General features: G+C 38.4%; 2 protein-coding genes across 2 annotated transcripts in view; one reads left to right on the top strand and one right to left on the bottom strand.

Annotated features, from left to right (window-relative positions):
* Nucleotides 1-13879, top strand: part of RGS20 (regulator of G protein signaling 20) — a 36167-nt gene extending 22288 nt beyond the window's left edge. The window contains exons 3-6 of the mRNA XM_026050111.1: nt 5199-5347; nt 10835-10921; nt 11735-11969; nt 13185-13879. Coding sequence (XP_025905896.1) covers nt 5199-5347; nt 10835-10921; nt 11735-11969; nt 13185-13373 — 660 coding nt within the window. The 3' untranslated portion in view covers nt 13374-13879. The remainder of the gene's footprint in view (nt 1-5198; nt 5348-10834; nt 10922-11734; nt 11970-13184) is intronic.
* A 4891-nt stretch (nt 13880-18770) lies between these two features.
* Nucleotides 18771-26992, bottom strand: part of TCEA1 (transcription elongation factor A1) — a 25904-nt gene continuing 17682 nt past the window's right edge. Inside the window, exons 6-10 of the mRNA XM_026050090.1 lie at nt 25500-25556; nt 24428-24582; nt 21867-22013; nt 20875-20946; nt 18771-19746 (exon numbers count right to left, since the gene is read on the bottom strand). Coding sequence (XP_025905875.1) covers nt 19738-19746; nt 20875-20946; nt 21867-22013; nt 24428-24582; nt 25500-25556 — 440 coding nt within the window. The 3' untranslated portion in view covers nt 18771-19737. The remainder of the gene's footprint in view (nt 19747-20874; nt 20947-21866; nt 22014-24427; nt 24583-25499; nt 25557-26992) is intronic.

The following is a 26992-nucleotide window of genomic DNA, read 5'->3' as shown; positions in this document are numbered from 1 at the left end:
AAAAAGACCCCCACATCTAGTTGATTCATTATACAGTTTTTCCTTGAGGCAAAATATCGTCAGTGTTGGTCATCAACTCTCACTCCTATGAATGCCATATGGACTACAAAGAGGCTCCTGTCAGGTTAGAAGGATCTGCCTTGACAGCAGCAGGTGCAGGAAGATGTCTGTAAATCTTGTTTTCTGAGGAATGCACTTTCTTGTTCTATAGCCAAATCATAGAATCATCATAGAATGCTTATGGTTGGAAGGGACCTCAGAGGTCATCTAGTCCAACCCCCCTGCTCACACAGGGTCACCTAGAGCACGTGGCACAGGGCTGCRTCCAAGCAGGCTTTAAAGATCTCCAGAGAAGGAGACTCCACAACCTCTCTGGGCAGCCTGTTCCAGGGCTCTGTCACCCTCACTGTTAAGAAATGTTTTCTTAAGCTCCYGTGGAACTTTTGGTGCCTCAGCTTGTGACTGTTTCCTSYAGCCCTAACACTGGAATCCCTCTTCCTTTAATGCACTTGTACAGATGCTTCAGTTCTCAGGGCTCCTCAAGCTCAAAGGTGTCCAAGTTGCTTACTGTAATTCATGTTTTCCCTGGCCAGCTCTGTACATGCATTTTTCTGCAACATCAAGTGTAAGGAAACAGGGATCACTGTTTGAGATCATTATTTCAGTTTAAARCAAAGAAAGCAAATGCCACAGTTGAGTTGTTGGGAGAAATCTAAGCGACCTCTTCTGCAATGTCAGAGGAGGAGCAGCTGGCAGGGGAGCAAGGCAGGCGCCTCTTACCCTGTTCCCTCACTCCAGCACCTGTAAGTCTGAGTTTTCACCATCCTGCCTACTCAGATGGGTATTCTCAGATGGGATGGGGAAGGAAAAAGATTTAGCTAAACACAAGTACCAACATATGTCATTTTCTACTTTCCTTCAAAAACTTTAAAGGCCATAGACAACTGAAATTCTTCAACAATTATAAAAAGCCCCAATTACCCTCAGTGCAAGTTCAGAAAAGAGGAAAAGCAAAATTAGCAGTTAAATTTCTTTTGCTTTGGATTATGGTCAATTTACGCCTTTCGGCCCCCTTCTGTGGGGCAGTGAATTTTAAGAGATAGCAGTTTTTGATGCTATTTACTACAGCAATAGGATCCACAGGTGAATAATTCTTTCAACTAATATACAACAGCGTCCACATTGATTCAAAGAACATATACAGGGGGTTTCCAAGTGCTTTTATGGCTGCTCCATGGTCCAGTCAGAAAATACGATATCCCAGATGAATAGACATTAAATTGTATAAACACAAAACTTTTTTTCTTTTTTTCTTTTTTTTTTTTTTTTTTCACTAGGAGGGCAGGAAAAGAAAAACCCTCCAAAGCAAACAAACAAAACGAAAGACACCAAATCTCTCCTGTCTGGCATGAGCATCTAATGTTTATAGTGGCCTCCTTTCTGCTGGGAACATAGACTGTAATGCAAAGAAGCAATTTTGTAAATTACTACAAATAATACACTTTGGAGTTGCTGATAAATCTAATGTCCGTTCATGCATATGACTACTGAGACACTATAAATAATTACTTGCATTTTTTTCCTTCACTAACACAGCTATGGGCCGTACATAATTTGCGAYTCAATTCAAAAAAGTAATTCTGGCCGCTGTATATAATATCTGCCCATTATATAACTGCAGTAGCTGTGATGAAAAGAACCAAAGTCTGGTGGAGAACTGTGGTTCTCCAGTCAGAGACCACAGAAACAACTATGGTTCATGCTGGATCAGCTAAAGTCAGTAGGAAACCTACTACAGTCATTAAATAAGACTTTTCTGTCTGAATTCTGCCAGTGGCTTTACCATTAACTCACCATGCGACCCCAACAAGATGTTTCATCTGTATCACCAATTCCCCTACAGCTTCCAAACCCCAGCTTCTACATGTACAGGTCATACTCCAATAGTATCATTGCTTTTTAAACTTTTTAAAATAGCATCATTGCTTTGTATTTTAAGCTGAATCTTTAGATGACAAACTCGGTCTTTGTGCCTTTGCATCTCTTTTAGCCAAGAGCAGGCTATGAGAGAGCAAGGTTATGGGCAGCCGATTAAGGAGCTTTTGGTAAACTTCCTATGTTACCATACACACGTGTGTAATTGCAGGGTTTGTGTTTCTTCAGTTTTCTCTTATTCTTAGGTGACTTAAAAAAAAAAAAAAAAAAAAGGCAAGAAAATCCAGAAAAACTGTAAATACATGAATATAAATATGGAATTAGGAGATACCATTTGAGCAGAACCTATGTGGTCTTAGGATGATCATAACTGTGATATACTTTTGCAACACATACTATGTAGCAAACATGAACATATGAATTCTATCTTACAGTTCTCATTAGAGAATGAAACAAAACCCTAGACTTCTTACAGAAAACATCTGCTTCTCCTGCAGATTAACAGTACTTATGTGACCCAAGGGAGCTGGCCCCAGGGGAAGAGGATATAGAAGAATGGGCTTGACTGCAGTTTGGTTTAAAGCCAGAGCTACATTAAAAAGCAGGAAGGAATAAAGTTAGCAAAACAGCATTGGGAAGGATTATTTAGGATTACGTGTTCTGTGAACCTGGACCAGCCTGGTTTGTTCAATGTATCTTAACACCAAAGGAGTTTCTACAGCACTGTAAGACCTGCTTCACTGCTTAGCTGTCTACCTTGCTATTCCATTGATTTCACTGAGCCCAAGCTAACCTATTTCTCAAGCCTAGTGAAAATATAAATTCGGGTTGCTAACCTAGAAAAGGGAACTGAAAAAGATATATTGATTTTCTGACCAGTAAAAGCTTTCAATGATCCCTTGTTCTCCAGCTCCTACCTTTCTCCATAAGTCCCTTTTTCTGAACAGCTYTTTCTGAACAGCTTTCTTGGAACACGATACCTCTGTGGGAGTGCTACAGGTATAAATTACATCACGCATCCTACCACAGCAATCCTACTTAAACCCTACAGAGAAAAAAAATCCCATCCTAATTAATTTGTCACCCACCCCAAACCTCTGCCACATGTGTGACACACCTCCCAGTGCCCACAGGGAATAAATGCATGGTAATCATGGAACAGTTCTGTAATCAAAGCTTGGGCTGTCGTTAAGCAACRGATACGTTCCAGTGATTTCCTGCTTGTGTCCCATTACTGCAAAGCAACTCCTCCACCATCAAACTCTGCTCTCTGTGCTACAAATATCTTTCAAGAAGATCTTCTTCACATACATAACCAAAACCTTTTTGCTAAATTAATGAGAAAGCTGGTATATATATCTGCCAAAAAGTGCTAATGCATAATTTAATCTGATACACTGTGTCGTGATTTTTTATTTTGCTCAGTCACTCATTTTCTGCAAGTTGTGGGATAAATCAAGTATAATGAACATTCATAAAAACCTATAGTATCAGAAAGCTTTTAAGTAAGGTGGATGATTCACAAGTGAAATTAAGCACACCATGCTTTTGGACAGCTTGTGTTATAGAGCTACTTATGTATTCTTCCATTTCATTAAAATGAAAAACAGATCTGAAAAAAGAATCTGAAATGGAAACACTGGATCCAAAAGAGTATTTTGAATTAGGCGGTAGTGGATGGGATGAGGGAAAAAAGTGTTTTCTTCCCATCTCAACTCTCATCTACTTTTCCCATGCCTTGAAGAAAATAAAACTAAAATTTTGTATTTCTGGACATTTAGGTAGTACTTGTCAGATTAGATCTACAGAGGCACAAAATGAAATATCATTTTTTGGTGCATTATTCGTCTTGTAGTTTATTCCTTCTGCAAAACAGTTGCAACTTCTGCTCAGCATGTCATACATTTTTCTCTTGGGAGAGTGGGTGGTTCTAGCAAAAACAAAATAAAAAAAATTAAGCTCTATAATAGAAAAACAAATTCAGAAGGGAAAGAAAGAAAGTAGAACAATTTAATACTGTATTGTGCTAAAATAACCTACCTTTTTCTTGACACTTCTGCAGAGTCTGTGACAGTGTCTGTGCATTTTCCCTCAAGTTACAGTGTTAAATAGTGCCTAAATTGGATGGAATGTTTTGGAAGAGAAAGCAACTTTTAACTCTCCATCGTTCAGCTCAGATGTTTCAAGCCCATAAATAAATTGTGAATAAACAAAATCTGTAGCAGATGATGTTCGCTCCCATACGACTGTCACAGTCTCCAAAGAAGGTGTAGCAACCCGAAAAAAAACCTGTGCACAAAGACATCACTTGATACAGGAACATGACTAGTTAAGCATCCAAGGATGAAACAGAACGAGGAAAGTTGCACTAATCCTTTTGCAAGCCGGCATTTCATTTGCGTAGCAGAGATGTCACTTAGACTTGGCCCAGCCCTCAGCGTATCAGGTTCTGCAGAGGAAATGCAAAGCTCCCAGAAAGGTGCCCCAGAAGGAGACAACCACTTTCATGGGAAGTGGTGTCTCATTAGCACTGCCTAACGGTGCTAATGCCAAACATCTGCAGAATTCAGGCTCCAAAACGCTTCCTAGAACAGTGCAAAGATCCCAACCAGCACTTCCACAAAAACCTGTTTCATGTTGTCTCCCATTATGGACAGCTGGGAGATGAGCGGGGGAACATGCTAAATCTTCCTGTCTGGCCTTGTCTTTTTGATTCCTTATCCACAGAAAAAGCACTGTTAAAAGTTGTGGGAGTCAGTCTGGTTATGGACAGACACTTGTTGGCCTTTCCCCTTTGCTATGGGGCAGCCAGGAGGTCTGGGGCTTTCTTAACGTTTACCACATGGGCCGGGTTTCCTGAAGCTCTCAGATCTCACCCAAGCATCRATGAACCGAATGCGTCAAATAATCATGACAAAATAAAACACAAACAACCCGCAAACCAWGGGGCTCCAACTACTTGAGTTCAATACTTTGTCTTTTAGGACAAGCCTTTAAGTCAAAGGCTCAGAAAATCCCTAGGTTTRTGCACCAGTGCCCTAAGAGCTGCAGCCCTCAGAGGCAGAGACCTCGCTTCCCCTTTACAGTCTTTGCATCACCTCCCTTTTCTCCCCGTGCTCCCAGCCACGTGCAGGATTTCATTAGCCTCTTGCCTTCCATCACAGCACTTAAACTAACGTTTTGGGGGGTCTCGGTAAGACATCTAAAGCACCAAAAGGGAAAAGCGACGTCACTTACACACTCCTTCTCTCGCCTCCCCGCAGCCCATGGGCCCCGAGCGGACGGAGATGCACAAGCGACACGTGCCTGCGGCCCAGGAGACGCCCGGCTCCGCGCCGGCGCCGAGCGGCGCGGGCGGCCGAGGGTCCAACGCCTGCTGCTTCTGCTGGTGCTGCTGCTGCAGCTGCTCGTGGTACCCGCTCTCGTTCAAGCCTTGAGGAGAAGGGGAGGGAGGCGGCGGACAGCGTCTAGGACAACACGGGACAACTTCTTACACTATCTGGGGCTATRAGAGATGACTGTTTTCTTGTCCTGTGGGCATTAAGGGTTCTGTAGGGTCCCATTCTGCTCCTCCTTTCAGAGAGTCCTGTTGTGTTATCCTCTCTCTGCTCACTCCCGTCAGTGTAGGTTCTAGTTACTCAGTCGTTCAGCCCCACACCAAGCAKGTGCCCGATATTACGGTTCTGTTCAATAACATTTCATACTCCTTCTGCATAGGAACAACGTTTGACCAAGCTGCTCCCATGAATTAGTAAATTAAGCATTGGTTGGATGTGCAGAAGTTACCTTGAACAAACTGTCTCTTCAAGCTCTCAGTTCAGAATTTTGCCTCTTCAAAAACTAGTTAAGAGTTGGTCTAAGCTATCAAATGCCTACTTCTGTTTCCCTATGTTAAAAGTCTCTTTTCCCTCAAATGGGAAAGGGAAAAATTGCTTACGTAAGTAATGAGGCATTATCGTCCTCTTTTTTTTCTCCATAGGAAAGCAATATCTGTCAATGTTGAATAACTCAACAARGCCACATTAGCAAACTGGTGAAGGACACTAAATTTCTTTGATCGTAGTGGTGTATCTAAGTATTAGGTAATGCTCCCAAATCCTAAAAACTAATGAAAAATACTGAAAATAAAGAAGATCGAGGTATCAAGATTCAGGTGATAGGAGTTGGGTGTAGTATTACTGTAGAACTCCTGTAGAACTGGAGTTTTACACAGTATTTCTGTAGAACTCCAGTTGCTTCCAGGAGCTTCAGAATTTTCTTCTCCATGCATGTTAGAACAACAATCTGCCACTGGCAAATTTAAACACTAAAAAAGCCAAAATAGCACTACTGACACTCTTCATATAAAATAGGGTCTCCAAATAATATAAACAGACTTATGACATCTCTACACATAAAAGGAAAAAAAAGAAAAATTTGCAAAGCTTCCTCTAAAGTATTTCTACGCAACTCCAATTAACAAAAAAGGAGCTGTGCTGCCAATATGCTTTTGACAAGTTGATAACATATTATCAGTGTCATCTTACACAATACCAAAAGCTGTGCTCCTATCTCAGAAATCAAATCTATTTTCACTCCCCCCCAAAAGAACTAAAAATGTTGTGTATTATGTAAATAGCTAAATGTCTATATGGCAATGTCTAAAAGCCCCATCACATCACAGTTCTGTTGTGCAGAACGTTATACAAATGTGATAAAATGTCAAGAAAAGGCATCTTCACAAGTTTTCTACAAGCAGCAACAAATGGACATGCTTCATTCAGTTCAGACCCATTCTTTGCCTACTCTAAGGCTACAGTTCTGTTTAGCTCAGGCCTAGGCTCTTGGCTCAGAAAAATCCTTGTCTTTTTGCTGTCCAAATGAGTGCTCAGAGCAGGTATCATGTAAGCAGTTGAAGGAACAGATCCAAACCTAACCAGTCCCACAGAACTGAAGGTTGGAGGAAAAGTCCTGCTTTTTTTTTACCTATTCTTTGGTGATGAGCAATTCATCTTCCCAATTTTTTGCTTATTCCATGGTATCTCCCAAGTCCACCTGTGTAAGAACTGGTTGGTCTTGGCCTTTTCCTCACACCCTCAGCTCTCAGCTGATCTGCCCGCTGGCAGGTGAGCGCACACACAGAACTGCATTAGAAGGCCACATTTGCCCTCTTGAGCAAGACAAGCGATGCTCGGACCGAAGCATCTTTATAGGCACCTTCAGTTGCTCCTGACCACCTCCTGCCTCGGAGCCTTCGCTTCTGCTTCGCCCTGTGCAGTGGGAACTGCTCGGGGCAGCACTGGATGCTCCTCCAGGAACTCATCAGCTCTTCAGGGAAAGACAAAGCAGTGCCAGAACATTCAACAGTTTCGTATTTCTGCCTGGGAAATACTGAGCAGCAGAGACTGTTAAATGGGAGTAGGAGGAGCTGAAAGAATTTGTAGGCCAGAAATAACAGCACATCTCCAGCACTTCTTCTGTTTTAACGACAAATTTACCTGATGACATTAATTAGTGCTGTCAACTCACGGCACCTGCTATGCATATGAAGCTTATATCCTTGGGATTAGAGGCTTAAACAGGGTGGGCATTGTTTGCTGAAGCCAAGGAATCATGCAGACCATAATCTACAATAACTTACACTACAGGGCACTRAGGAAAAAATACTGGGGAAACAAAGCAAGCAAAAGGGAAAAATATAACCACATTCTCCTTTATTAAGCAATGAAGTAATCTCACACACAAGTGTTTTCACTCAGGGCAAAACCTGTCAAATTCAAAGTTCTGTGGCAGTCTGGGGCTTTTACTCATTAATGGCTAAGACCAGCATTTGCACTGAAATGAAGAAAAATAGTCTTAAAAAGCCACAGCAACCCAACCAAAACATGGACAGCAAGCCGAGTGCTTCTCATAGATGCACCATAAATCTCTCCTAAGGCAAAAGCAGCCTGATCAGGCCCTTGCTACTGGCCCTCAGCTTTCAATAGTCAGCTTAGACAACCAGCTCGGCCCTTTYGAGTGCAAGCAGTGAATATTTGGTAAGGCCCCAGGGGCTTATTTTAAATAAAGCTTTATATAAAGCTTTCCAGCCGGTGCTTAAATGTAAACACGTGCTTAAGTACTGCGTCTGTCCAGGATCAGAGCTTGATACCCTGCAGAACGTAGCCGAGGTTAAAGCATCACCCCACAGATCGCAGCCGGTGACAGAACTCTTCACATTGCAACCTGGAGTCGCTTGTTACACACACACACATGTTGAGAGATAGAAGGAGTGGCATATTTACTAAGAGAGTACATAACATTTGCATTTTTTCACTTAAGTTGATGCTAAAAAACTTTTTTTTCCCCTTTTACCTATTATTCCCAAGGACATTAATTTTCTGTACACCTTATTATTTGAACAATTCAAAGAAAGTAATTTATTCAATAGGATATATGAAATTACCTGAATTCTACGATGTTTAACACTCCTATTTACATTTCAGAATCTGAGAACTATTAGATGCTGCAAAACAGAGTAGCCCATTTTAGCTTTAAAACAATTTGGTTTTGTTGTTGTTCAGAAGAATTGTTTTCYAGTAGCAAGACACGCAAAACAAACTGCAATTAAGCTATTTATATTCCCCCATTCATAAAGCCTTTCCTCAAAATAGCTCGAGTACTTTGAGCAGAAAAAAATACGAACAGGAATAAAAATAACAGCCTGCATGACTCACGCAGCTGATTTGCAGAACATGCAGCATTCAGAACGCTCCTAAGAGCAGACTTAGGACGGAGGGAGGGTGAAATAAGCCTAGGTGCGAGTGCTCAGGCAGCGCTGGCTCCGACACCCGCAGCTCAAACCTGTCCCYGTTGCTCCAAGCTCCAGGAGCTCCGCCAGAGCTCCAAGGCTCTGCCCTGCTCACATCAGGCCCTGCGCTCGTCGCATTTCTGTGGCCCTGCCGACCGCCCAGGACACGTCCTCAGCTAAGGCACCTTCCTCTCAAGAAAGCTTTGGTTGCTTCTCGTGCCTTTCTCCACTGCATATATTATCTTAGGGGGACTGCACTCCTTTGGTGATCTTTCAGCCCCACTCACTCTGTGAAAACTTTGACAAACACGACGATGATGTACTGGTGTGTCCAGTATCCATGACATACTCATTTTTGATATAAAAGAAAAAATGCCGGAATCACTGGCAACAATTATAGTACAGGACTGTGTCCAACATCCAATACACCCTGAAGAGAACACAGCATTCACATTTTTCTAACTGCTTGCTTTTTTACTGACAAGGTGAAGTCAAATTGTTGGTTTAAATGTATGTTTCAGCTCATGCATTAAAAAAAAGCACTTACAGTAGGTAGCGTGATTGCTGTCCAGCTTGGTAACAGGGAAGGTTTCCCACCTTTCCAATGCATGGACTCCACTAGGCAAAGCTAATAGCGTCTCTCTCCTCTCTTGCCAACCTCCCGCCACTCTCCTTGTGTTAAAGTGTTTAAATTCTCCATCCTCCAGGAAGCTCTCTGCACATTATGGACTAACACTGGAGCGAGCGTGAGGAGATAACCAGTAAGTAGCAAGGCCACAAACAGGACAAAGCCATGAGTTTAAGAGGAAGCAAGGAAGGGAAAAAATCAATTGGTTTAACAAAAAGCCTTGCTATAGGTGAGATCACCAAGGGTTAGAACACCAAACTCACACTAAGAAAGGTAAGATAATAAATGAAGAAATTGGGTATTTTATTTTCCTAGAAATTATAGCAGGTTTATTGCTTTATTCCAGCAGAAGGACCTAGTTCATGTAAGTTATGGATTACAGTCACTTGGAGCTTTTCTTCTTGACAAATTTTAAGCAGCTTTGTACATCAAATGAATGTATCTGGGTGCATCCACGCGCATGTATGGGTTATTCCTCAGTGAACTGTGATCGTCTATGACCTAGAATACAGACACCATTCCCTAAAAGGAAATAGGCACAGCCTGAAATTAAGCTTTAAAGAAAAAGAAACCCTAGTATCTGAAATCATGAAAGGAATTTTCAACAACCTGAGAGAGAGCTAGATTAGCATTTGATCAGAGCAGCAGGAGTTGACACCTACCCTTCCAAGGGACATCAGAAACACCTCTCAGTCATCACTAGCGATTGCGGCACACATTTAATACTACAAACACCAAAAACCTAATACTCATTTCTGGTCAGACATACTCAGTGATATTTAACTGTATCTCCTTATTTTATGTTCTGGGCATAAGTTTTTTGAAGCATTTTCTCAAGGAGGCAATGAACAACCGTGCTACATACCTATGTCTGCCCTTGAACTCTGAAGGATGCTTAATATATCCAGCAGACATATACAAGGGTCTTGCTTAAAACGGGAGCTCCAATTGCTGAACTCTGGCTTTCCTGCAACGGGGTCATCACTTCACACCTAGCACTCATCATGCTCTGTGGACTTGAAAAATAGGCAAGGTTCACAGAATCACAGAAGGGTCAAGGTTGGAAGGGACTTCTAGAGATCATCTAGATCATCCAACCCCCCAGCTCAGCAGGGACACCCAGAGCACGTCCATACCCCGCAAAGAATCACCTTCCCATAAAATCTTCCAGCCTAACTCACATAAACCCATTCCATCAAGCACACAAAACCCTGTATGTAATACATATGGATTGGTACCTGATAAAAGGTACTCCCAGATGTGGAAATTACCTCTGAATAGAAAGCCTAGGTGATACAAATTTGAACAGTGATCAGCTATGTTAAAGCTCACCAGATTTACATATGTGTGAAACCAGTGTCAAGAGTTTATCTATGGTCTTGTACTCACGGCTTCTATTTCTTTAGCTGAATTTTGTAAAATGTTAGAGGTGAAGTATCTGTTGTAGGTTCCTTTAGGACCTTTATAAAAAGTCAACTAAATTTTTGTTTTTTTCCTTGCAGTCTTACTGTTAGAAATCAAGATGAAGAGCGAACAAGAAGAACATCCCATGAACTCCAAGCAGAGGGTATTCCAAATTGTGAGGAAAGGTAGAGTCTTTATTAAGAATTATATTAAGCTAAAAATGAAACAAACAAAAAAACACAGTAGATGTTTACAAAGTACCTGAAATATTCAAATAGCTTTTACTGTCCCTATGTCATTTAAACTGAATTTGTAACCATGTCTCTAAGCCATAGAGAGCCAAAAGGTTTGATCTATAATTTTTTATCTGGTTTATATGCAGCATATAACCACATCACAACTTTCATAAGACTGCACATCAAAGCAGCATAGTAAATCTCCCTTTCTTTCTGAAATATATTTTTAAAAATTCATCCCTTTCCCACCCAGCAAGCATTTATCCAAGCTAAAAGCACTCAGCTTTACATAAAGAATAAATACAAGGGGGAACTGGGCTCCTCCCAAGAGTCACACAACTGTCTCTTCAGAATTGCTCAGACAGGCAGATGCACCTGCAAACTGTAACAAACAGGAAGGTTCCTTTTATATTTGCCACCCTACTGCTTTCTAAATATTTTCATTCAATTTTAACAATGATTCAATAMGGACTATTAGACACAGGAAAGAAAAAAAGGCAAAAAAATCACTTATTGATTGTAGACTTTGAGTAATAAACTGGAATTTCTGCATCAAAGCCCAGGCAATCATTTGTGTCTGAGTCTCTGATGGGCCCATTTTCAAAGAGCGCTTAATAATTACGCTGAGTTTGCACTTKGGCAGTTGAGGCGAGGAATCAGCGCCACGCGACCCTGGCGTTTTTGTCCCACGTTCTGCCAGGTGAAAACGGCTGGAGCAGCCGGGGTCACTTCTCGTGTCCTGTCCCCTCTTTCCTCCTCCAGCCCTGCTCCCACCCTTGAAGAAGTCAACGCGTGGGCGCAGTCATTTGACAAGCTCATGCTGACGCCGGCCGGCCGGAACGCTTTCCGCGAGTTTCTCCGCACCGAATTCAGCGAGGAAAACATGCTTTTCTGGATGGCCTGCGAAGAGCTAAAGCAAGAATCCAACAAAAGCGTCATCGAAGAAAAAGCCAGACTAATTTATGAAGATTATATTTCTATCCTTTCTCCGAAAGAGGTACGTTCCTTTTCCCAATACGTTCTTTGATGCTGTTTTGTGCAGTTAAAGCCACAGAAACACTCAGGGATATTTTTCCTAAGTATTTCACCACTGGTAAGCAGAGATTTAGAAAGAAAAAAGGCAAACTCAGCACTGGGGTGAAATGGTCAAAACTATTTTCCCTTGCTGATAGAAAACTGTTCATATTGTCACTAAGGCACACTAATACAAAGTCTTTTATTTGAGACCTCTACAAAGGCAGAGAGTGATAAGACTTTATCCTTGCTCAAACAATTTTTTTATGCTGGACACATCCATTTGCTTTCTCCTTTTCCACTAAGAAGGGGAAGAGGATGCTTTAAATGCACAGCAGGCTCAGGAAGTCCGTTGTTCGCCACACAGCACAAATAAATTGCCCACAGAGCAGCTGACAGAATACGATATAGATCAGAAACTGATTTCAAGAACAGTTCAAAAACTGACTCTAAAATTTTCAAAGCTACCTGTCACTTCACTGTTTGCAAGTAGGTCATGTTTCAAAGACCTGTCGGTTCACAGTTTGAATATTATCCTACAAAGAGACTGGAATTTTAAACCTTCTAACTTCCTTGAAAAATTCCTATCTTACTTGATTGTGGGGCAAATGGTACTTGTGCAGATAAAAATAGTATTTAATCTAATCGGTCTGGCCTAGTAATGCTGATGTCTTTACAGAGGCCATTGCCTTGCAAAGGGAAAAAAGAAAGGAAGAGATCAAAACATTGCACACATGGAAGCATTATATAGCTACTTGAGGTTTATATCCAATTTTTAACATAGGAATTTGATTAAGAGCTTCCTAGGTTACAGTTTCCTTTTGCGTAATACTCCTTACTCTGAATTCGGTCTCTTTACAACAGCACTAATTCCCACGGAAACAAAACGTCACAAAAATTACAAATCCATTCTACTACAGAGCAGGAAATTGGCCTGGAAAATAAGATTCTACCAGTCTCATAGGCTTTAGTAATAATGGAATTTCATGCAGCATTGTTCAAAATAAGCTTTAATTTCTTCATACTTGACAGACTACTACTACAAGATTTGAATACAGGCATTTTTAGCCTATGTATATTTGATAATCTTTACAGCCTGGAAGGATGCTGCTTTTTTTCCAAGCCAAAAGAGATGGAAAAAAGAAAATGTGCACCACACACTGCTACCATTTACCTGGCGTTTTGTTTTAACATGCAGGTCAGTCTGGACTCGAGAGTAAGGGAAGTTATTAACCGCAACATGCTGGAACCCTCCCAACATACCTTCGACGATGCACAGCTCCAGATTTACACCTTAATGCACAGAGACTCCTACCCACGGTTTATGAACTCGGCTATTTACAAGGACTTGCTTCGGTCCTTAACTGAGAAGTCCATCGAAGCATAGGATTCTTCTTTCTTAAATGTATTTATTTTAAAACAAATGGAACTCTGGGCTACATCAATCAACAGGGAATTTAGAATTAACCAGATATTTACCTGAAAATCTCTCAGGTGAGTTTTAATACAGACTGAATGTTTTAAATCTGCACAAAGCTCTGACACAGTTTCCAGGTCTAAGTAAATATTACTTGTCAAAAGAGAATGAAGAGGAAGAAGATAAAACATTTACGTTCAAGAAGTGTTTTTTTTACAATGCAACACGCAACTCGGACACAACTCTCTAAAAGGRACCTATCTGCAAAGTACAATTGCCAATTGAGCATAAAACCTAAATTTTAAGTCAAGTTTGACTTGCAAGTCAAACCACTTACCCCTTCCATACTGTGACCAAAAAACCCACAGTTGTGCTATCAAGATCTGGGTTATCCTACACTACATATGAGGTTTCCCATATGGTACAAGTTGTCCCTGGCACAGGTACGCTCGTTTTACAATACGTATTTAACACATGCAGTGGCCTAATGAAAATCAGTATGGCAACCTCAAGTTTATGGAAGCTAATGGTTGTAATTATACTGCCTATATATATATATATATATATAAAAGTAACTTTTTTTTTCCTGAAAAAAAGTGTTATTTTACTACCAAGAAACTGCTGAAAGCATTTTTAAGTTGATATTGCTGATGTTTATAAATTATTTATTTAAGAGGAGGAAGAGTCTGGGCATTTAAATTCTTAAATAAAGCACAAGAATTCTCATGCATTGTTCTCTTCACTCTGTGGGAAGATGAAGAGAACATTTCACTCCTTGTTCCTGAGAGACTCTCAGTATCAACCACCTTGTCTCTGTACACGTTAGGCTTCCTCAGTTAGGTGACATTTATTTTACAGACACTCATATATTTCACTGATGAAAGAAGCTACAACTATCTGGTGCTGATTAGACATTATTTCAAAGTGTGAAAAGGCAACGCAATAGCTCTTCTATCTACTAATAAACTGTGTTCATTTACCTTATCCCCAAAGCATCACACTTGATTCTTCACAGACATCTCCCTATAAGCATTTTTGTGTACCTCAAAATTGGTCAACAGCTGAAGTTCTAGGAAGAAAATAAGCCAAATCTGTAAGTATGAGAGTAATTTCTTTATGAGATATGATACAGTCCCACTATATTCAAATTTGGAGTTTATAGGCAACTTGTACTGAATTCTGTTTTTCCCTCCCACACATTCATTCTAATGAACCAAATGACATTATGGCATATTGGCCATACAACACATGGACAGAAGGGGAACAGTRAAAAAGCAAACAAAAATATTTCTCAGGAGAGAATTATAAAATCCATCGTTCGGTGACATTACTGTAAACTTTCTATAGCCTAATTCCAGGACTAAAGAAGTCCCATTTTGTCCTTTTTAATCTCTGAAAAAGCAAAACAGGCAGAATTTAAGAAATCAATTTACTTGCCTCCTTGATGCACTAGGCAGGAGGAAGTGTTGACAAAAGCAGCAGAAAACATCACACAAGTTAAAAACAATCCTTTTCATTCTATGGTGTCACGGAGAACTGGTACAGGGTAAGTCTGCGGGGCAGGGGGGAAAAAAGTCATTATATCATCAGAAAAGAAAAAAAATAGAGTTAAGGAAATCTCTTCCATTTACTACTAGTTAAGGCATGTTAAAGACTAGTTAAGGCCCAGTTAGTGGCTGCCAGTGCCCAATAAATCGTCATTATCAATTTATTGGCAAGGCACTCTCAGCACAGGAGGCTAAATCCAGGTTACAGGCAGACCTGGATGACAGGTACCCAGTTCAGCCAAAGATCAAACTGGCAGCATTAAGAGGGACCCTACACACAGACTGACACGTCACTTACTGCTTGAATTAGGGTGGGTAACRCTGCTCTAAAGCTGATAAAGTTTAACCAGGTCAAACTCAGCTTGTTGGAAAGAACAGTCGTACATCAGAAAAGCTCAAAGCTGTATCATGTCATGAAACGGCGCATTTAGTTTCTTTTAAGTTCTCTCTTCCCTCCTGCAAAGATACTTCAAAAAGATTACAAACGTAACAATTTTATATCATACAATATAAAATTTATTATTCTCTGAGATAAAGATATACTAAAATTGAAGAAGAGAAAAAAAACAGGATTGATTTGGGTAATTTTATGGCTAACAATAGATTATTAAAAGAAGAAAATAACAGTTTCTAGGCTTCTTTTCTGTGTGTCCCAACAGCTAAATAAAATTTGTACAGGCAATTTTTGTTTTACTCCTGTATTGCAACAATGTGATGATCCTTCCTGAAAGAATCTTAAACTTTCCTGGTTTTCTGGTTTAAGATGATACCCACGGCAGAATGCTGGTCCCTAGACAACGTACAAATACCTCTTAAGACTCTTCTATCCCCCAAAACAAACAAGCAAAATACTAGTATTATGTAATTTTGAGTCATTTTAACGCTGGATTTAAAAGAAAATTAAATGAACCAATGCAAAAAACCAACCCACAGTACAACTTATTAATTGCATTTCACTCCATATACTTTGTAATTATGCACAAACTTTTGTCTTCTCAGGCAGATACAATTTCCACTGAAATTAAAAAGCTACTATAGTGAAACTGTGACACCCACAGGAGGACAAAAACAAAGACTGGCACAAGGTATTATATATAATTTGTTAAAGTCCAAAATTATCACAAAAATCAATTTAGCATAGCTTGAAAATAAGCATGGCTGATTTGCTTTGGCATTTATCTAGCTGCAGGATATCATTAAGCTACAACTTCCCAGGCCACTGGTATTTGTTCTTCAGCATCTGCACTTTACAAACCACTAACTCCCACAGAACATGCATATTGTTAAAGACTTCCCTTTCTATGAGCCTGCTGAACAGTATTAAAATTGTATGGGCTCCCTCAAGCCGACTGCCTTACACTGACCTTTAAATTTCAAATTCATTAGTATAATACAAATGAGAGGGGAAAAAAAAAGGTAAAAATCAACCCTTTCTGGCTATATGCTCTAAATTCATTTTTTTTTTCACATTAGCACCATTAATCTAGTCATTCTTTCCAATTAAATAAAAAGCATCTGAAACACAGAAAGTGATCAGAAATGCTGTCTTAATACAAAGTAATTTTAAGAAAAGCTTGCTCTAGACAGTACTTGAGAATACAAGTACACGGCTGTCATTTCAACAATATTAACTGAATTATTTTTATATTGATGTTGTAACTATATTAACCCCAAACCAAAAGTTCTTCGAGCCAGGTTCTACGGATGAGTACTTACCACMGGTTCTAAAGGCCACATCTTTGAAAAGTGCCACAAATCACTTTGGGAATTAAGACTTCAGATTGAGGAATTCAAGTTCTACCCGAGCTGTTAAGGATTTTAATGTGTAAGTTCAAATCATGTATGTGATCGTAGGTGGAATCCAGAAAGTCAGACAAAAAAAAAAAAAAAAAAAATGGAGACATTTTCTCCATAATGCTTTAAAAGTGCTTCAGGCTTTCAGGTTGTGAAACCGAATTCACAAAAGCAAATGAAAATTCCTCAAAATGAATGTTTCTTTTTGACCACACAGAAGGTAAATGTTAAAACCCACACCTCTGTGAGAGTACCAGATATATAGGAAGAAATGCCTAAGAATCCAGAAGCCACAACTGTTTTCTGAGCAAAATTCAACAGCTCTGCTGAAGAAAAATGACTTTTTTTCCCCCCTAGTTTTAAGAGGAAGGGGGCTATCTCTTTTTCTCTACTAGYCTTAAAACGCTAGCTTAGACTCCAGCACAGCTGTGTTCAAAGTCTCTGTTCTTATCAAGAGGATTCAAATACCCCTGAGGATCCCTAAAGGAGCTACCTGTGGATGACAGAGATTTACTCTCAATGTTGTCGACAGCCTTCGTGGCATAAAAGCACTTCCAGCACCCTGGGGCAGCCGCAGTACAGCGGAGCAGCTACCCCAAGCAGGTAGGCCAAGCGACGGTGCCAGCCCCACCTTGGATGACTTCTACATGTTCCTTAGGCTTTGGATCCTCTCTGGTAGAGCTGGGAGAACTGCTGAATGAAGGTGCATCCAGAGTCACTGTGGAACAGTCTTCACTTTGGATTTGGGTACCCAAAGGAAGCATGACTAGAACTTATACACACATATTCATTTTGCATCCAGTTCTCGGGGCCCATCTTTCACTATAAGAAAAACACTTCTCATTTTTCCCTCAGGGGCAGAAGAGTGAAAGCCTGAAGGCTGCTGCCATCGGCCACAAGGTAGCACTGGGTCAAACAAGCRTCTTGCTGGATACACATGCGTCACAGAAAGCCCTACCACAGTTCCAGCTCGTCTAAAGAGGTCCAAGTATGACTGAGTAGGGAAACATCAGTATATAATTAGGCATAAAGATATGCAACATGAAGAAGGCTATGTAAATCAAATCCATCCTGTACGTATTTTGAAGAGAAAAAAAAATTAGGTCTAAGCGACATCCAATTACATATTTTTTATCATTTTTTTTGGCCTTAAAATTCCTTAAAACACTGTCATTGATAGTGTCTACAATTCATTTGCTGCTGCCTTAAAAATAYATATATATAAACTATATATAACTATATAACAACTATATATAACTATAAAACTATACACACACACACACACACATCTTTAAACGACTCTTAACAAGCAATCCTGCCAAAAGGACTATATATAAACAGACTTTGAAAGTTAATAAAGAAATTATTCGGAATTAGAGTAATAATATGAAATACTGTTTTTATACAAAGTTATAAAAGAAATTTTGAAATACTGAACAATTTTCTACCTTAAAAAAGGTTGCATATGTAACCAAACTTAATTCTTGCTTTAATCACTTCTTCCTCTCAAGACAAAAGCCCTTTTCCTTGCATAAGCTGACCAAAAAAGGCTTGCTCTATAAACTATTTAACCAATACATCTTTTGCCTTGCAGTGCTGAACTGTYGTCACATTATTTCATGCTATCTCATCATACTATCGTACCACAGACTATCTCACGCTTTAGCCCTGCCTCCATCACACAAGAAATAATCAATAAAAAATATTCCCATTTGTCCTTTACAGTCAAGGAATTTATTCCCCAGAAACTGCACATACTTCCCCCCAACAATTCTTTATACATTGACAGGATAGACCTCCTCAGCCCCAGGGTTAGATAAATTAAATGATAATACAAACTTAGGTGTAACATAAATATTTTATCACTTCCAAAGATGTTGACATGTTTTTCTTGAGAGATCATTTGGAAAATACTTTTAAAAATGTGCACAGGCTCCAACAAACAGCATTTCTATCATCCCACTCTTCTTCTGCTCYCTGTGTTTACAAATCTCATCAGTTACTCTACGTTTCAAAATTCAGCTCATGAGCAAAATTAATGGCATCTGTATCAAATGAATTTGCTATTAATACTCCAGCCGGTTTTATCCTGAGATGAATGTGTTCACTGGCAATCATGAGGACAGCCTACCACAGGATGCCTTTGCTTATTTACAAAGTTTAAGTACTCCTCATTGGCAAGCACGTCAAGCAAAACAGGACAATTGCATCAAATTTAACCAGGTATTCTAAGATGTTCCTAGAAATAATATCTATGGATAAAATACAACATACACTMTTCAGAGAAATAAAATCAATAGCACTGATTAAAGTTGTTCACATAAACAAGCTCAACCAACTGTTGCAAAAGTCAATAYAGCCATTAATAAATTTCCAAATCCCGTGATCAGAATTTTAGTGCTAATTCAGAAATGCTATGTACAAACCAGAGAGTTAAATCAAATGTGATTCAGCTAGCAAAGGGATTCCATGTGATTAAATGAAGCTGGATGCCTTTTCTCTTTGCAATATTAGTAAACATACCAGTAAGAAACAGGAATTATTCTTACTATTTAACAAAAGTGGAGAGGCAAGATACATATGGGAGGAGGAGGCATGTTTGGACTGTAAAAGAAAAAAAAAAATACAGTGCATTATTTATATAGGTAGGAAAAAAAAAAACCCAAGCCAGTTACCAAAAATGTTTAATTGGTAAAAGTTTAATGTCAACTTACTTATAAAAATGAAAAAATATTTTAACATTCACCATACAATTGAGCAACCTGCCCCTACTGTCTATTAGCTCTAGGAAAGCATTTAATGAAATGATGATTGTGTCAAAATAAAGGCTAACTTCAGGGATGTATGCTGCTTAACAGAGGTGAAAAGAAAAGGAAAAAAGAAAGAAAAGAACACCCTCTCATTTGCAGGAAGCTAGATGCTTAGCCTAGTTTTTAAAGCTAATTACAAAWTCCTCTTTCATACTGGTCCAGATGTCTTGATAACATCTTCTTCTAACAGAACTGTCAAAAGAAAACAAATATATTATGAGATCTTCACGCACCTTGCTTCTAAATAATTCCAAAATAAACAAGAAAATGACATCATACTTAAGATCTGAACATTTTTAGATAAAGCATTTGCTTATGCCATGCTACTTTTCCTTCACTCAATCATTTGTAACTGCCACCTTACAGAAAATACTAGGGACAATTGAACTCTTTCCTCTATGTGCTGTGACAATCAATTTCTAACCTTTATAAATTATTTACATATCCTAGAGTATAGATTTGACCTATATTCAGTCAGAATATAACTAAAACTTAATTGCATTTAAAAAAATGTTTTCTGCATCTTATTTATCTTTGGTTATGTTGTGCATCTGCAGAGCTGCAGCATTCTGCATATGGAACAACAAAGATATCATGATTTATGTGGAATGTTACTGCAGCCAGGCTGAAAATGTTATAGCTCTTCATTAGGTATTCCTCCATTTCACTGCACATCGCTGTTTCCAGAAGCTTTTGAAATTCCTTTTTCCTCAACTTTAATAATAAAATAAAATCAAGTTATCACCATCTCACACTTCCTGACACAGGAACCTCTGTGTCAGAGATGACAGAGGTCACCTCTTTTTCACCTGTCCTTCTTTAGAGAGTAAAATAGAAAGGTTGAATAAAAAAGGTCAATAAAAGGTCATAAAAGGTCAAAATAAAATAAAATAAAATAAAATAAAATAAAATAAAATAAAATAAAATAAAATAAAAATAGTCAAAAAAAGATTTACTTTATTCACAGGTTTAGAGATTTAAAAGGGCTAGAACATCTTTCAGGGAACCAAGACAAAGGCAGAGATGGACTTGCCACAGTTTGCAAGGCAGAGCAGAGAATCTCCACCTGAATGTCACAGGTCTAAGTCCATGTCCTGACTTTTCTTGCCCTGCCTCCCTCCAGGCCCATGTGTTCTCACATCCTCAATCAAGGTTATTTTTCCAATCTAAAGCCATTTGGCAATATCACCATACAAAATTAATCAGTAGGTTTGCAAATAACCACAAGCCAAGAGAAACTCATTTGCTATTTACTGTAAAGCAGAACATTAAGCACAGGGCCCATCTATTAGCAAACACGCAAAGCAGTAGCAGTCTTACCTTCCACCTGTTCCCACATTCATTACACACAACAAAAGTCGTCATAGGTTCATCAGCACTGCGGGTTTGAACCTTCAGCAAAAGCAAGTAAAAAAGGAAAATGAGTATATTTTGCTAGTACACGTTCAGTGCTAAGTTTAAACTAATTTTAAACCCCTAAGAAACATATTTGAAGAGAAACGTAAGTTAATTTTTCATTCCAGTTAAAACCAGACTTACGTATAGACTATAAAACTTAAGATTTTAGGTCTGTTCTAATAGAAGTACTAAAGATACCAGTTTCAGCAATGAATGACTTCACACAAACTTCACAGGAGAAAGTCTGCAATAAAACTACACATTCTGTATGGCTTTCTACATATTTCCTGATGAAAAGGATTAGAGGTTTCATGATTGAGAAAAACAGCTTTCTACTTCAAGCATCTATTATACAGTATTACATTAAGAATTTAATTGATTCTGTAATCGAAGATGTATGCCCTGCAGGACTACTAAACAAATTAAGCAAATTAAGGCTTTTTTTTTTGGAAATATCTCCTAATTAAACTAGAAATGTTTCTAGGAATGATTACAAATAAGGGTCTAAACAAAAGTCAAATTATACATTATACATATCTGCATTTTTGCRATTTACTCTCTTTGAAGAAAAATAATATACTATTTAATACGGTTAAACTATTTTTTGTATTAAAAGCATGTTACCAAAATGTAATCAGAAGAGACAGCAAAAACTCAGCATTGCAAGAAACTGGCACTTAAAGGCATTTAGATACCAAGCTGGAATTCACATGAAATTTTCAGTAAACTGATGCAACAAACATTCCTCATGTAAGCACATGCAAGTATTTCACACTGCCTTCACAAAAATTTCTGATTTGTTAACCTTATCTTACACTACCATTTTGTAACTGCAACTATTTTTCTCTCTGGCTATCTTTACAGAGAAGTTAAAACTTGAAAAAGGAGAATGAACAATTTGTAGAACCACGCACCTGAGTGTACGTACAGTTCTTCTTTTTACACTTGCCGCATGTGAACAGGTCCGTTTGGGTGCCTCCTGTTTTAGCCATCTGGTGCTCTCTGATAGCTTCTTTGGTCAGGTTTTTGCGCATTTCCTTCAGCTCATCACTTGCCATTTCCTGTGAGAGCAGACATACAGCAGAAAGTGTTTACAAGAAAGTTTGTTTTAAGCAAACTGTTACCATTGTTCACAGCACATATTTCTGAGGATATGTATCATTCTGATTCAGAATCCACAAAAAATTCTTTACCAAAGGGGAAAATAATTCTACAAATTTAATTTTATTCTGTAATTTAAACTATAAGGCTTCAGTTGGGATGTTTCACAAGTTAAAAAATAAATTTTCATTTTGTATGCAGATGAATAATCAGTAGAAGTTTCAATACAACTAGAAACACGTACTTGCAAATACAATTCTCAACTTCAGAAAAGAGAGACATAAGGTACAGAAGGATAAGGACATCCTCTCCCTTGGCTAGGTTAGGTTACTTGCATAATATCTCATTGACCTACAGAAGACAGTTATCCTATAAAAGCCCTTTATTTTGTTTATCTRTATATCTGTACTAAGAAATAGAGTACAGCCATGGAAGCCAGTATCTAGCCATGCATATCATCACTAGAAGYGAGAACACTAATATTTCTCATCTATTTTGGAAACAGGATTCCAAAGCTGAGATCCACAGATTTCATTGTCTGGACATTAAAACAGTCTGAATTCATAGTCCCTCATTAATTTATCCCCCACCTGCCCTGCTGGATGTTCATTAAGCACATCTTTTGTCACAAAGGCAAAACCTGCCCCGAGCCTGGCTGCCAGGCARTGGTTCTCAGCAAATAAATAAATAAAACCCCAAGAATCACTGGTACAAAACACAACACTGCCAGTGATGCAGGAGGAGGACAGGGCAGAGCAGAGCAGTTCCTTATGAATAACCCATCCCAAGGAAGATACAGGACTTCATTTTAGACAAAAGACTTTTTCCATCTTAAAGCCACCCCCCAAATCTGTTGCTTTATTGGTAGCTCCATCAAGTCTACACTGCGTGAGAGCAGGTTTCCTTTTCAGGGAGACTTCTGCAAAGTGCTATTTCAAACCAAGACTTAATCAGATTYCTAATACTGATGTTGCAGCAGTGTCACTAAAGGACAAAATAAACTGTAATATCTCTTATTAGCAATTCATCACCTCCTGAGATTTAAACTCCTACTTAAAGAAGCCTTCCTTCCTCATTCAAGGAGCTGCATCTAAGTAGAAATATATATAAAAATTTATCATTAGTCATCTATTCCAACTTACAATTATTAAAAAGCCTGCAAGTTTAACAACGAAAGCTGATGCACGAAATTGCAGTTTGACAGTGTTCTTTTTAACTTCTATTACCACAGTGACTTGTGGGTATTTTTGCATCCTTGGCAACACATGGATTTTCAATTATTGCATTCAGCTTGTGGGTTAGCTCTATCCAAAAGGAGATCTCTCTAAATACTATACAAATAAATTTATCAAATGTTAGTTGATTTGTTTTTGCTAATAAACTTTTTTTAAAAACTTTTATTAGCCAAGGTTTATTTTCATTAAATGTCACACAAGCACCTATCTTCAAAAGGTTACACCAGTAACACAGAATCACTGATTTTTTTTTTTTCTTTAAGAAAAGGCTGTAATATGCAGGATCTTCAGAACTGTACAGTAACCAAGTAGGCAGGGTGAAGAAACTGCTGTTTTTCTTCACTAAAATGTTACCACTGAATTCCATGTCTACATGGGATGATATTTTCCTTAATACCATTTCAGTTAGAGCTCATCTTTATTAAATCWTTTTTTTTGGTTATCAAATTTATAATCTTAGCCCAGACAGAAATTATGAACCTAAAGGATGGACAATGGAAAACATGAAATGTTTCTTTGCATATGTGTACATATACCCAGAGAGTTAAAAACAATTCAAACTATTTCCTGAAGATCCCATCCACATTTCTGTATATAAAGATTCCTTTATTGGCCTCTTGCTTGCCCTGCTCTCTCTACAAAGCTACAGAAAAAGCTGTTCTCTAGAATAAAGTTMATCAGGAATTTTACTACATGATGATAAATTTAACTTTCTCCAAGTCTCCAAGATGCCATATATCTTACACATGCAGGCACACAGGTGGGTATAAGTTAGGGGTCTGAAGGCAGAATGCAACATATAACAGCAAGGCTACAGGACTCTAATCAACTTTTAACCATAGTTCTTTTTCTCTCCTATAATATTTAATTTTATACTTCTTAATTCTGACATTTATTTTTATTTATAAAGATCATGAGCACCTCAACAGGAATTTCTATTAATGTCTTCTAAATATTCTTTCAAGGTCAGAAATTTAATTTAAGGGGCAATTTAAAGGSTAATTCTTCTAACTAAAAAAAGATGAAATAACTGAAAAAAGACGCGCAGGTAGTTTATATAAATTATTCCTATTTCTAATAAAGATAGGCCAGGATGCAAGTCAAATATGGAAACAGTTCAAGGCCCCTTCTCTACTTACCTCTGCTGTCATTTTGGCAAACTTGTCAGGAGGTATGTTCCCACATAGCACGTTTTTCCTTAAATTAGGATTCTTTGTGTCCTTCAGATTAGCTATCCTACTTCGTACCCTATTTTTGTATTTCATATCAGTGTTTTTTAATTCTTGAAAAATAGGTGCTTTGGATTTAAGGAACAAAACGTTAACAGGTAAATACTCGCAAGCATTCAGTACTGGGGTGGTCGTTGTAAAGATGCTTTTCCGCTGCTGATCAAGTCCTTTTGATCTCCCACCTCAGACAACAGCTACTTTATTGTTCAACACAGCAGACAATACCCCTGTCCCTCCCTCTGGCTTAAGTCCAGTTTTACACATGGTCAGGAAAATGTACATTTTGTGGGGGTAGGATCAGACACAGAATCACAGGGTGGTTAAGGTTGGAAGGGACCTCTAGAGATCTTCTAGTCCAACCCCCTGCTCCAGCAGGSACACCCAGAGCACGGGGCACAGGGCGGCATCCAGGYGRGTTTGGRAGAYCTCCRGAGAAGGAGACTCCACARCCTCCCTGGGCAGCCTGTGCCAGGGCTCTGTCACCCTCACAGTGAAGAAGTTCTTCCTCACRTGCAGATGGAACTKCCTGTGTTTCAACTTATACTTRTTGCCCCTTGTCCTGTTATTCTTAGTAAAAACTATTAAAGAACATTCATGAACTTAAGAACAGTTCCTTGATCTCATTCTGGGGATTAATTAAATTCTAAATTAAATACACTTACTTCAACAAGCTCATTAGCAAAATTTTAAAATATTTTTTCCCAAATTTTCCAAGCAAATAGGAAATTGCTTTACAGGAATGATGGGTTGTCAAGTTTTAAGTTTTAAGGCAAATCTGTGATATTTTTAAACACTGAGTTTCTACACTGTGTTGCTTTTGTTTTAAATGAAAGAATATTCAATGTAAGGATCAAGTCAACTAATTTTTAACCTATTTAAACTGGTTTTTAAATTAACAAATATTCTTATTTTTAAAACGATTTAATCTATTTTGTAACAAAAATTCTTATTTTAGAGCACACAGGTGTAAAACAAAGGATATCTTCTTCAATCTGAGAACCCAGTTCTTCCTCATCAGCACCAATAGCAACATAATCATCTAAGAAAAAACAGAATAAGAATATTAGCAATCTGACAGTCTTATCAGTGTTTTATACCACCTGAAGAGCTCTTCTCGATCTCTGAAACAAAGCAAACTAGGCAACCACAGTTAAGTTKCCCTTTGTACAAAGTAACAAAGTTAAAAAGGTAAGACAAAAAATAGATTTTTCTTAAAGAAAAAAAGTTCTAGCTACAAACAAACAATAATAAAAATCTTTGTCATGCAACCAGATTTCAAATACTCTAATCAGCTGGCACCTATCTCCACAGTACATCTGTATGTGCAGAGTACACTCAACGACCAAATGTTTAGACATTGTGTTTTATCAGTTAAAGCCCCAGAATGCAAGTGTGTGCATTTCATAAGGGGGGGGTGTGCACGTGTGTTTGTGCTGTGTGAGAAGGGAGCGCAAGAGAGAATGTATAAACGGGAGATAGCAATAACAGAAACATCAGTAGATAATAAAAAAAAAAAAGGCTAAAGAAAATAAACCTTGGCAATCTTGATAATACAATATTTGACCTGAAATGTCTCAAAAATAATTGTTTACCAATTCTAACCAAGCCTGTTATTCAAAAGTGTATCTGCCCTTCAACACAGGGCAAATTAGATAAAATATGCATTTTCTTTCTTCTCATTTAAGCACGAGTAGACTTCAGTCAGCAATCCAGACAGTTCTGTCTCATGCAGAAGACCACTAAAACAAGCAAAATAAGTCCCACTGTACTTTGAGTTTGGTATTGGATTCATGCATCATCAGGTAACATATGYAAGAAGAGGTGACACTGCAAACAAAATTCTTGAAAATCTAACTAAAATTACAGCTAAATAGAAACATTAAGATGCTTTATCATCTAATCACAAATTATTTTAGAATCCTATGAACTACATATCCACAGAATATTAAATTATGGTCTTTGGTCAGCTTTGATACTTGTCTGTATCAAAGTTCTGAAGTCCAAATACCTGAAGTCRGAAGTGTGAAAACTAATGTTTTACAGCTTCCCTTACATTAGGGCAGGTTATGTTATAACAGCAGAAGGGGAGCTAAGTCCTAAGTTCTAGTGGAAAACACTGCAAGAATTCATGCAGGTCATTCTGGAAAGTCCAATTTTCACTCTGCTCCCCATCTATTGTATGATTTCATTTGCTAGCGATGTCCAAGCGTATATGAGACTGGAAAAAACCACAAGCAGAAAACTAGACACTGAAACAATTTACAGCTTCCTCGATGACACAAAGAATGAGCAATGGGATAATCATCATCACAGGTACCTCAATAAGGCTTCAAGGTTAAATCTAAACTCAAAGTCAATTTTAATAAACAGAATCTGGAGGCTCACAAGACTTCTTGTGCAAGTAAGAGAGAGGTATACAGTGATACTCTCACAGACACCAAAGAAACAGCAGCTTCAAAAAAAAAAAAAAAAAAA

Source organism: Nothoprocta perdicaria, unplaced genomic scaffold (assembly GCF_003342845.1).
Source record: "Nothoprocta perdicaria isolate Ctin4 unplaced genomic scaffold, notPer1 scaffold_65, whole genome shotgun sequence".
Lineage (NCBI taxonomy): Eukaryota > Metazoa > Chordata > Aves > Tinamiformes > Tinamidae > Nothoprocta > Nothoprocta perdicaria.
Note: the sequence above shows the minus strand (reverse complement) of the source record. Positions and strands in the feature narration are given on the sequence as shown.